General features: G+C 39.6%; 1 protein-coding gene and 1 long non-coding RNA gene across 2 annotated transcripts in view; one reads left to right on the forward strand and one right to left on the reverse strand.

The window, feature by feature from the left end:
- LOC103460421 (uncharacterized) overlaps positions 1-411 on the reverse strand; it is a 10,108-nt gene extending 9,697 nt beyond the window's left edge. The window contains exon 1 of the long non-coding RNA XR_532926.2: positions 193-411. This is a non-coding gene — a long non-coding RNA (uncharacterized LOC103460421). The remainder of the gene's footprint in view (positions 1-192) is intronic.
- The window catches only part of pot1 (protection of telomeres 1 homolog), a 58,007-nt gene that overhangs the window by 29,826 nt on the left and 15,399 nt on the right, over positions 1-12,782 (forward strand). Inside the window, exons 9-11 of the mRNA XM_008402580.2 lie at positions 3,904-4,200; positions 4,349-4,504; positions 11,800-11,984. Coding sequence (XP_008400802.1) covers positions 3,904-4,200; positions 4,349-4,504; positions 11,800-11,984 — 638 coding nt within the window. The remainder of the gene's footprint in view (positions 1-3,903; positions 4,201-4,348; positions 4,505-11,799; positions 11,985-12,782) is intronic.

A 12,782-nucleotide genomic window follows, 5' to 3' on the forward strand; every position in this document is an offset into this window, starting at 1 on the left:
CTTTGTCTGGTTCCTCACCTAGGACCTGTCTGCCTTGGGTGACCCTACCAGGGGCATAAAGCCCCAGACAGCATAGCTCCTAGGATCATTGGGACACTCAAACCCCTCCACCACGATAAGGTTGCAGCCCAAGGAGAGGTGGCAGCCCAATAGCGAGCTCCACATGCTCGCTATTCATAAAAGATTTCTTACCGTGAGTTAGTCTTGTTGTACCGCCGGGGTGTCATCTGTTGTTTTCCGCCGGGACATTGCTTAGTATCAAAACGATACTGAAAAAAGGTAACTCCGTGAAATAGGACTTTTTCCACCATTTTACACAACAAACGGGCATTTTCGTTCATGTTTAGCAGTAGCACTCGTTGGCACCGGTGGAAATCTTCTGGAGTTTAATGGCGGCTGTTTGACCAACTATGAAAGCGCATTACTGCCACCAACTGGACTGGAGTGTTAAATGAAAGTTGCCAGAAAAAAATACATTCTAAAAAGTTATTTTTTTAAAAGTTACGTGACAGTATATTTAATTAAATTTTATTATAATTAATTGCTAAAATGTTTTTAAATGTATAGATGTTTATTTACTCAATTCTGCTTTGAGCTGTCTCCTTTTTAGTTTATACAGAATATAATGATTCATCATCCGTGAGTTATATTTAGTGCCTAACTAACAAAGCTTTAAAAAAAAATACAAATGCTTATACTCTATCAGAAGGTATCACATACTTTCAACCATTTTGTTGTTCAATTTAAACTCGAGAGTTAAGCAACTGAATACTGATAAATCATCTGTAGTTTCTTAAGTCCTGYATTGTGATGTGGAATGACCACTACCACTCCAATATAGCATGACTCTGGGTCTTTAAAGCAATCAGTGAACATTAACCTTTAGTTTGATTATTCACAAAAATACTTTATGTACAATGAACCACTCTGGAACATGTTTTTTTATTATTATTTTTGATTAAGTTGTTCAATTCCTCCCATCACAAGATACATCTTCAGATAGGAGGAATGTCAAAGTAAGATCACGCTTCACAAAAGTCTATTGTATGTATTCATGCATATTCTGCTTTTATATCAATTCAACCAAAACTAAGTTTTTCAGTGCTCCTAACACACATGTAAAATATATTTTAATGGATAAAATAGATTATTATTTTAATATTTTTTCTCCAAACATACTTCTTCATGGCATACTTCTATAAGTGAACAATACCTACAGATGTCTCAAAATGTGTTGAACTGTTTGGCCCATTGCACTGCARCACCAACAAGTATTTACATCCCCATTAGAAGGAGTTCATGTTGGAATACAGGCTTTTTTGAGCCAGTATTTCAGTATTTGTGATTAAATACTGAGAATGTTTAATCACAAAGTCCAGATTGGGAGACAATTTCAGAAGAATCAACAAAAACTTAGTATACCATGAACATCTGCCTGTGATACTATAATGTGCAAATGATTGGAACTTTGTCATGATGACACAACTGATAATTTATTTTATATAAAGCATCACCAACCAAGCTCAGTGTTTTCACGTTGGCAGAAACACTTCTCCTGGAAATGTGTACAGCGGTGGCTCTGTCTGCATTCCACCACACAATCTTGGATGAGCTTGACAGACATGCAATGTTGACAATATATCATCAGATTTACCCTGAAAATTGTACTTTGATATGCAGACTTAAGTGTTAAAGTTACATCCCTAAGTTGAGCTAAGTGTGTTCAGTGCTGGATGGTGAATTTCACACTAAATTTGTTCCATTTGTGTGCCTTTGTAACATTAGAACATTTTCAGCATTAATGCCTGTTTTATACTTAAATCTTATTATTTCTCAATTAATAACACGGAGGGGTTTTGCCCAGGTCCTGGAACTAGTAAACAGGTGAACAGAAGGTAAAATGTGTTGGCTACAACAGGAATGAGAGTCAAAAGGCAGTGCTCAACAGTTGATTTGCATTTGCTTGGCTCCCAGAAACTTCATTTTAAGTATGAAAACGTCTGCTAGGCACAAGTGGAGGGGGGGTGACAGGGGAACATGGACACACAGCGTTTTTGACCATTCTTGGTAGTTCCTTACAATTTTCCACTCTGACAAAAAGCTCTTGCCGATAGCCCTCAAGAGGTTATCGGCAAGAGCGCACGGCAGAACTAGGTGTCAATAGCTGTCCAAAATCCCACTTTTCATGCAGTGTAAGTTTTCAGACGCTTTGCTCTATTTGGATTGTCTTTCATTGTACATGTGTAAAATGACAAATTCTAAGTCTTTCTACGATAGACTAGCTCAAAGGAAGTAAAAATGAGGTAGAATTGCCATTTCAACCTAGAAACTAATGCTCAGAGAAAGAGAATGGTATTAGAAAGTTTGACAAATGAAAGTCTTTGGCGCTCGGACCCAGAAGGAAGACGTTGCACTGAAAACCACTGTCAGAGAGAATGAGCCACTGTGAGTATAAAGATTAGAGACGTCTTCCCCCTTGGGCCCGACCCTGGTGGTGGAGAGGACGGTGGAGACTGAATGGATATTGGAGAAGTCTTGGGCTGAAGGTGAAGGAAGGTTGAACCTCAGCCAACGAGCGGACACCGATAAACAGCTGGACCTTATCTAGGGAGCGACGCTTGATGATTGGAGGAGGAAACCATCACTGATAGGTTGGAATCGAGGCACATGACGACAACTTGGTTGGGCAGTTGGGATGAATATTGTMTTCCAGGTTGAATTTTCGCCTAGACTTCATTTAACCAATTCAAACTTGGATCTTTGTAAACCAGTTAAACACATTCAGACTTTTTAATACTTTTACCAAACAACATTCTGATTGATTGTAGAGGAATGTACATTAAGAATTTATATAAAATTAAGGAGCCAAGAACTTACCTTTGTTCAAACCACAACACATTCACAATCTGGGGGGATTGGTGACATTTGATGGACCGGAGTTCAGGAGTAAATCGGGGGCAGAATGAGTAAAGGTAACAGATCATGTTTCATGCTCCATTGGCTTCCAATCACATATCGCATCAACTATAAAATACTTCTTCTAACTTTTAAAATAGTTCACAACCTCACACCTTCATATCTCTCGGACCTCCTTCACATTGCCACACCCACCCGTTCCCTCAGATCCTCTTCTTCTGTCCATCTCACCGTCCCCCCTGCYCGTCTTGTCACTATGGGGAGCAGAGCATTCAGCCGCTCTGCTCCCAAACTCTGGAACTCACTCCCACCTGATCTCCGGAACATGGAGTTTGTGCAATATTTTAAGTCCAAACTCAAAACCCATTTGTTTGAACTAGCATATAGCCTTTAATTATCTTTGTACTGTCTTATAAATCTTTTGTGTTTTTATGGGTTTTTTTTATTACCGGTATGTATTTTATAATTTGCTTGTTTTTATGTCAAGGTGACCTTGGGTGTCCAGAAAGGTGCCTGCAAATAAAATGTATTAATATTATTATTATTATTATTATTATTATTATTATTATTAGTCAAAGTTGAACCATCTCAAGGAGGATCAGAAGAAATGGACAGCATGTGAGTTAAATATGAGTGTCACAGCAGAATATCTGAATGCTTATGACAATGTGATATTTCAGTTTTTCTTTTTGGATAAATTTGCAAAAAAAATCTAAATTTCTTTTTCTGTCATGATGGGATGCTGAGTGTACATTAATGAGAAATGATACAAAAAATATATATATATCATAAATGGCTGCAATGAAACTAAGAGTGAAACATTTAAAGGATACTTTCTGTACTCGCTGTATATACTGCAAGAATTCCTGTCTGAACTGGAATGGCCAGAAATAATTACTTTCTGTATCCTAGCATAAAAATCTTCCACACTGCAGAACAAGAAGCTCATATTAGGAACCCCAAATGAAAGCAATCTTTTCTGCACAGGTACATTTATACAACAACTCCCTCACATTAGTCAACACATTCGGGTTCTCTGTGGTGACGTTTAGTGGCGCAGTGGGTGGAGGTATGGAGCCTCGGACATCTAGTAAAAGCTTGCAGTTGGACGAAGACGACCGGCGCACCATAGAGGAGCTGAGGGCCTGGGCTGCTTGCCAGGCTCTGCTTTCCTCAGTCTCTGCTGCTGTCCCTCTATCTGCCGTTCAGCCCAACACCTACTTTGACCTCATCTGCCAGCTGCTGGCCAAAGCCTCCATTGACTCCACCTGCACACTGCTCAGAGTAAGGGGAAGTTTGATTATTTATGGCATAGCTCCCACTCTTCAAAAATGTTAGAAAGGCAGACATGGATCCATTTAGCAGAACTCTGAGCTTCATTTAGTTTGGGACAGATGAAACCAATAAGCCTAACTGGTTTTCTATCTCCTAGGTCTGGGATGGGACCAGATGTCCTCACGCCCTGCTGAAAGTCATTGTTGAGCCCAACAGCACAGAAGGGCCATCTTCTTTCTCCAAACACAAAGAGAGCCACATTGCAAACGTCCTTGTGTACGACAACCACGTGGAGTTTTCCAGACACCTAAAGGTCAGAGTTCAGAGAGTTATCTTTGGGAAGTTTTCCACTTGAGTTAATAGCTACATCTACTGCTAAAGTTTCCCAGAACAGTTCAGTGTCACTTAAGTGTCTTCTAAAATGTGGAGACACAAAGGTTGGTGTTAAAAAAACAAAAACAAACACATTTTGCAAGTTTTTCCAAAACCTACAAATGTTTACTGCTTCTAAAAACAGTCCAAGTGCTTAAAAAAACACCTAGCCAGTTTTTCTAATAAGTTTGTCTTTGGTGTCCGTACGATGACCTTTTTCAAAAAACCCCGTAATGTAATCTCACAAATCAACAGGCCCTGCACCCCACCCCACAAAGCCGCTTTTCAAAGATGTATGGTTGTATAATTGCACATCTGTTTGCAGATATTTTCAGGTGTGAGTGTAAACATCAACTAGCAACAGCTTATTTGGATTTAAATTGACGAGAGGCCCTAAAACATTCTAAAGAATTCAATTGGAAGAACTGACCAGACTGAAATCTGGTCAGTTTTGATTATCTAAGAATGATTTTGTGCATAAAATGTAATAAATGTGTTTTGTAGCCCATCCTAAATTGTTTAAGGAAGCATAATAAGTCACCTTTAAATGCTTGAAGGTGACTTGTTTGGTGACAAACAATCCATCTGGAGTTGCAAAGAAAGCAGGAAGAAGGAAATGATCATGTCCTTTGCCTGCAAAGTCAGACAACCTGTAATTGTCACAAATAAGTCTAAACTGACAATTCACAAAATACCAGCTCCTTGACCTGCTGCTGCAGCCCACGTAGCCACACAGGAAGCTCTGTGTTGTCTTACAGGGCTTCTCTGTTGTTTCCTTTGCTTCTTATGCATATCATTGCAGCATGAACTTTTAGCGCAGGTTCAAAAGATGAAATGCTCAAGGCTTCACATTTAGTTTCCTGGTCTTGTTCTCTGTTCAGTGCAAATGTTTTTAAAGGCTTTATTGTAGATGTATCCCCTAGCAGAGAATTAAATGAGGTAGAAGTCTAGGGGTTATGATTAGGATGGCGACTTATCTGGAAAGAATAAACTAAATTAACTTGAGTTCCTGTTTTCAGTGAGTTGGTCAACAAGTGCATTTCAAGAAATTTGAATATTATCAAAGGTGTTTATTTCAGTAAGTTCTTTAAAAACTGAAACAAATAATTTTTTGACTCGGTGTGATGAAAGTTTTCCCCAGTTCATTATAAGCCTGGCGGCCCACCAGGCTTTACTTCCTCTCCTTCCCACTTCACTCCAGGCCAGGCTAAGCGTTGCTTGTTCTTGTTTTTAATTTTTTTTTCTTTTAATAAGCCGGACTGCTAGCATCTCTTTTGTGCTGAGCGTTTCACTGGCAGAGCAAAATTACTCTGAAAAGAAGGATTTATAATTGATGCGCTTAACAAGCCACAAAGTCAGGACCACAGACTAGGACTGTTGTAAAAGAATATTTTAGCAATCGAGTACTCTATAGAATATTTTTACGATTAATCGAGGAATGGGATCTCTCTCTCTACTGTTCGCTCCAAAACCGTGACGACCTGGTTTGGACAGCACAAAAGCTGTCGTACTCCAACCATCGCTCCGCCAAATTCAACAATCCTTATTTGTCCCCAAACCCTGACAAAGCGCCACACAATTCATCACCATGCTGCTAGCACTTCACAACAACTCAAAAAGCTGAAGTAAAGGTGCTGCCCACCACAAATAATGATCCGGCTGGAACACGGTGTGCTACATAATAAAACATCATTTAACGAAGCTTCGAGGCAGATACATTTTCCTCGAGGAATTTTAATAATCGAGTACTGGAATCATTTGAGGAATTGTTTCAGCCCTAGCGCGGACCAGTCACATTGCTGGCACCTCTGTGGTGTCTCGGGCGGTGATTTCTGAAGTTTACCTCAGCGCAGATCGCAAGTGCCTCCTTTCACTCAAACCAGAGACAGGCGGACCTGTACGGATATTTACTGACACCTCGCCACGCCCCCTTGGGGCTATTTGAGAAGTACTGACTTAGCATGATACATAGCAAAAGCTGTTACCGTCATTATACACGTATCCCCTATTTGATTTTTAGAAACATTCAGAAGTGAATTTTATGAGGGAACCACTTATAAAAGTAACCAATTTCTGATCTCCAGTTTTTGTAAAGCCTTGCCTTAGCAGTGTTTTTCTTGAAGATGTACAGTATATACAAGAAATAAAGGGAATAGCACTGAAGATCCTGTTTTCTAACTTCTTTGAGTAGTTAAGCATATTAGAAGCAGAGGTGATGTAGCGATGCTGTCAGCTACGAGATGCTTTGGATACGTTTTTTCCAGTCAGTAGCCCAATGTCATCAGTGCAGACAGGAAAGGCTCTTGGTCATGACTGCCTTCCCTAGTTTGTAAAATTAACTACTTTTTAATGTGAAGTTTTTTTTTGTTTCACTTAGCCTCTCTTGGAAATAGTAATTCAGGGAGGAGATGAAGGATTATCCGTTTCATATTCTGCTGTCACGACATTGTTGTGGGGAAAAAAATAAATCACCAACCACTGTAAGATGAAATCATTCAATCAGGTATATTTTACATATTGTGCACAATACAGAGAGCTTGTAAGATAATAAAACAACAAAATGATACAGTTCCAAATGAAAACTCCAACAGGCAGAGTCAACACATAGGTCTATACCAGTACTTCTCAAATAGTGGGGGGCGCGAGAAGCTGGACTTTATAACTGTCTTTATTCATGTTGGCTGATAAACAAGCCTGCGGTCACTAGGTGGCAGCAGTGTTCAAATTAACAGCCTGCCTGTTCAAGCCAGCAGAAGTAATAATATAAGAGTAGACCCCGCATTGGCTGCTCCGGCGCAGGAAATACGGCGGCCATCTTGGAGCGGTACTCCCTCCTACTTTGCTCAATCTAAACAGCAGAAGATGCCTCAGCACTGAGGGATATTGTTGTTCGGATCGATGGACTATTGATGTGAGGGCTCCAMAGACAATGTTTAACAAGTAAGATGGACATTTTATTGTGTATATATTGTCATTATAATGTTACTTTACTGTGTTTATGTCCACCAGCGAGATACCAGCTAATATTAGCTACAGTGCTTGGTGTAATACGGGTTCAGCCGCTATGAAGGCTAACTGAGATTCTGTAAATCTAAAAAAATAAATTAGTCTCTAACATTGACTTAGATTATCTGACACAAGAGCCTATATTAGAAATGAAACAATGTAACATATATTATAAAACTTATATTATGTGTTATAACATTCACCAGCAAAGTTTACACAGGTGGTAAAGACTATTATTTATATGTTATTCTTTCACTCTGTCAAAAGTAAGATAGCTCCCAAATCTTCCGTTTTTCTTTTGAAGGTTTCCTAAAGACACGATGTGAGGAAGAAGAGGGAAAATCTATAAAGAGAGACGGATTCACTGCAGCACGGATGAATCTCGGATCGGATTTTGGACTGCTGAATCTATATATCTATATAGATATATGTATATACATACATACATACATACATATAAACATTTATCCACTATACATTTAGTATTAATTATTATTTGCTTGTATATTTATATAAATATGTATTGATATTACTAAATTTATTAAATAAATTATGAATGGCTGTGTGCTTTGTAATATGCTCATCATACATCAATATCAGAATATTCCATTCCTATTCTATTGTTATAGCCACTAAGTATATTTAAATATGCTGAACTATGTATTAAAAACATACTTAAAAAATACAATTGTTTATAAATGTAGCTTTGATAGATGATTGAATATGGTTTCCAGTAACAAAAAAGCGTGTTATGATTGATTAAATGCGCTGATACGTCATTTTGCTGCTAAACACAATGCTGAGTGGAGTGGTGGACCGCTCCAAGATGGCCGCCCTAAATCTCGTCAGCTCCAATAGGCGAGAGCAGCCATGAGGCGTCTATCCTTATATTATGTCTTTGAGTAGCCACACCACTGTTGTAAACGGAGCAGAAAAAAAAAACTGAGCGAAGGATACAAGTGCGGATGCTTTGAAATATTTCTATCTAGAGGAGAGTCGGAGAAGTTTGACAGTGAAAAGAAAACGGCAGCAGAGGTCAGTGGCCAGGATAAGAGATTCTTATTTTCAAATACAGGAATACAGTCATAATACTACGAGAACCCAGTCGTATCAGCAGAGTAATTTAAATATTGGCAGAGTAACGACGCCATATTGCCGGAAGAAAAAGCTATCATGAAATTAAGGCCAGGAAATAGACAAAACCTGTCTTTTTATTGTTAATGCAAAAATTTTATACATTTTTCATCACTTCTCATCTGACAAGCTGAACTATTAGCAATATTGCTGCAAATCTTTCCACAATAAATGTTAAGAAAAATGTTAAGTTTGTGGAAAACTAAACAGGAGAAGCTGACAAGTAACCAATGCTTACATTACTAAAAATTTTTACTCTATTAAGTCTAAAAATGCAAATACCAGTGAATCATGTGCACTTTTCAAACTGAGTAGTATTGATTAAATGTTAGTGATTCACTCATAAACCGATTTTGGAAATTATTTTGAGGTTTACAATAATAAACAGTGGTTTTGATAATAAGGTAAGCTACAATTTTGGAGCCAGTGGTTTGTACGATAAATTATTAAATATAAACAGATTCGCAATAGTATTTAAATTCTGGGGCGGGAAGGGCACTGAGCAGGGGGGCGTGAAAAAAAATTATGATCCCCCTAAGGGGGGGCATGACAGAAAATAATTGAGAAACACTGGTCTATACCAAGGATAAGGGATCCAAAACTTGGAATAGACAGTCTAGTTCCAATGCAGCTGCAGGAAAACAACTTCTAATCTTGTGTGTAAACCAAGCAGGTTCTTTTGGTAAGATTTTGAAAACATTTAATATAACATGATCAGCAGATGTTATCTTAGAATAATTTTCCCACCAGAACATGATGAGTATTTTAACAAGTATGAAAATGTTACGTACTGTGGCTTTAACAGCGGCTTTAAAGAAGTTACAGTTTAGGGAAAATTTCCTTTCTGGTCATCTTTTTCTGCTCTCCATCAATAATGCCCGGAAAAGTGTGAAATATGGAAGAGACTGTGTCAGGGAGACTGTCGGGTAAAACCTGCTGATTTTAGTGAATATTTGAGGATGTCAGGAATGGTGGTGGTTGGTGGTGGTGGTGAGGTTTGACGCTGAGACCCAGGTATGGTGAAGATGATGATATGTTTAATAATAATGATGCTCAAACAGTCCAATACAGGCAGCACGGCGGAGAGACTAGTACGCAGCTAAACACCGGTAGCAACTGATAAGCAGGACTGAAATAGGAGCTTACACTATCCAGGACTTAGCAGTTCTACTGGATAAGTGCACATAGACACTAGACGTAGACAGGGACCAAGACTAAGACGTAGACACAGACATGGGCGAAGACGAGGACCCGACAGGAACACAGACAACAGGTGGGACTAAATACACATAATCAAGGGAACGAGACACACCTAGGGGTGTAGCGATACAATAATTTTACGATACAATATATGATGTTCTGGTCACGATACGATATGTATCACAATATTTGTTGACCGATTCGATACAATACAGTCCGATACAATTCAGTGCATTTTTCCATTTTCTGAAATATTTTAGGACAGAGTGATTTTAGTGACATTTTGTGTCACTAAATTCATAAACTTGAATTTAGTTAACTGAAAACTGATTAAAAGCACCAACTACACAATACCTGACTGATTGGACAGTCTAACAGTCTGCAGCTGGACAAAATGAATCAAAGATGCAGTGAGAGAATTAGTTTCTGTCATTTAATTCATGTGGATTTGAYATAAAASTCAAAAGTTTAAACTGTAATCCAGGAGCAGAGTGGGGAGATTATCACCTCTGTAGACTCTCAATATGCAAATGATTGCACTTATGTTTTTTCTTTTGGACACTGTGGCTGCATTTTGGAGTAAAAATGCAGCCACAAATGCAGTCTTTTGGACTATGGGGGAAAAGGCTTTTCTACCTTGGCTCCCGGAGTTAGCCGTGGCTGTAAGCTGTTTACTGCTAGCTGCTAAAGTCGTGGCTCCGCCTGACCCCGTAGTGATCGACTCCCTGCAGCTACGCAGCGCCGCTATTCCCCTGCTTGGATCTCTGAGTAGCTGCCTCTCAGTCAGACTGCCAGGATCTCATCGTTCTCTCAGTCTCTGATACTCGTTGTCTGTTGCTAATAAGAATGATCGATCAGCCATTGTTACCATGGAAATCCTCCCTGCGCCGCGGATTCCGGCTGCGGGTTTTTTTCCCTCTTCGTCTTTCTGCTCAAAACACAGCGCCGCTGCGGATGTTATCAACCCATGTTCATTCTTCAGGTAATCCTTTGTATACAGAACAGAAACCGCTAAGCTAAAAACTAATTACGAAGTGAACGCTACCAGTCGAAATTGGCATTAATTTCGCGATCTCACTGCTTTCACGGTTACTTGCCCCTGTGGTTTAACGGATCGATACTCGCGGGTGAAAAATTGATATTTTCCGAGGGCGGAAAATATCGATATATATCGCCGAATCGATTTATTTATACAGCCCTGGGACAATCAACGGGGAGACGCAAGACACGCAGAAACACGGATCATGAGAGGAGAGTGACTGAGGATGGCATTCTTCTGAGTTGTGCTTTGAACAGCCTCTGAATCTGTCAATGCACATTCTTAATTATTAAGTAAATAAATACTTGTTTCTTTCATTCTCTAAACTTTTTACTTTCATTTAATTTCTTAGAAGGTATCACAGGCATTCACAGCTGGTCCAATACTAGCACTCACTCTGGAGGCCCCACAGTTCAGTGTGTCTCAGTGTTACTACAACAGTTTTTTCCCCCAGAAGTACTGGGCTGATCTCACACTGAACTATTACATTCAAAACTAAAAATGCTTTTAAGTGAAGGAGTTAGTGGATGAAGCTGCCTGTTCAGTTCCAACTGACTTACAGAGTTCACTTTTCAAGGCAAACGTCATCAAACTAGTTCCTGGTCTACTGGACCGATTGTTCCTCCTGTAATCTGAGTCACATGTTATGTCAGATGTGAAATCACATTGGGACCTTTGAGCATAAAGTGTGAGAAGAACCACTCAAATTTGACTACTTCGCTGCAAGTCCTGGGCCAATAGATAGCCTTGCTACGGTTCCAGCTGGTAACTCAGGTTTTTGCTTCTATCCCTAACAAAGAGAGCATTCTTCTGGACATACCCTTCTCTGTGTTGAACTGACCCCTCTCTCCCGTCAGCCTGGTGCCTTTTTGAGAATCTATAACCTCCGAGCAATCCCAGGATCCAGTAGAGTGCCGGGCCTCACCAGCAGCCAGCCTGTGGAGCCGGATCATCTGGCCTTCCACCTCCATGGAGGAACATCATACGGGAGAGGCATCCGGCTTCTGCCAGAAAACAGCCCAGATGTGCAGGAGCTCAGAAGGTTTGTTTGAGCCGCTTGTCTGACAGGACAGAACCTGTCACAAACAGGTTCCTTTAAATCCTGTGAAGGTTTTTTGAAATCCAAAGGGTCAATTCTATACAGAGACATAATGAAATAATGTCTCTAATACACCCATGGAAGAGATTTATTTATTTATTATCATTAATGGATCAACTAGAAAAAACTGGTATAATAATTTATTTTGATTAGGCTACAAGAGTCTAATGACTAGATTAGATTCTTCCTGTCTACAGTCTACATCAGGGGTCCCCAAACTTTTTCCTGTGAGGGCCACATAACTTTTCCCTTCTCTGSTGGGGGCCGGAGTCAGTTTGTAACAGAAAAAGTGTGACGATTGCAGGAGTGCCTAAATGTACAAATGTATATTGTTTTCCAGAAAGCACAATCAAATAACCCTCTCTGGATTCTTCACAGAAAAAAATCCAGGAAGGATTATAATCCGTATTTTCCTAACTATGAGCCGAACCGGACTATAAGCCACAACCCCAAAGTTTTTTTTAAACCAGTAAACATACACATATAAGCCGCAGAGATCTCTRCCGCTCCAGGTTTTCCACAGCGATGCAGCAGCAGAGGGGGGCGGACACCCAAAATTTGAGTCATAACAGGTCAATTGAATATCACATTTATTACGTTGAAAAAGAAAAAGTTTCCAAGTTTAGATTTAACTGAACTGATTACGGTAGTTTCCGAACCGTAACTGTTGCAGTAAAAGTGCTGATCCTTCGTGTTGCTACTAGCAGATGCTAAATGAAAATGGGCGCCTTCTTCTTCTTT

Source organism: Poecilia reticulata, unplaced genomic scaffold (genome assembly GCF_000633615.1).
Source record: "Poecilia reticulata strain Guanapo unplaced genomic scaffold, Guppy_female_1.0+MT scaffold_240, whole genome shotgun sequence".
Classification (NCBI taxonomy): Eukaryota; Metazoa; Chordata; class Actinopteri; order Cyprinodontiformes; family Poeciliidae; genus Poecilia; species Poecilia reticulata.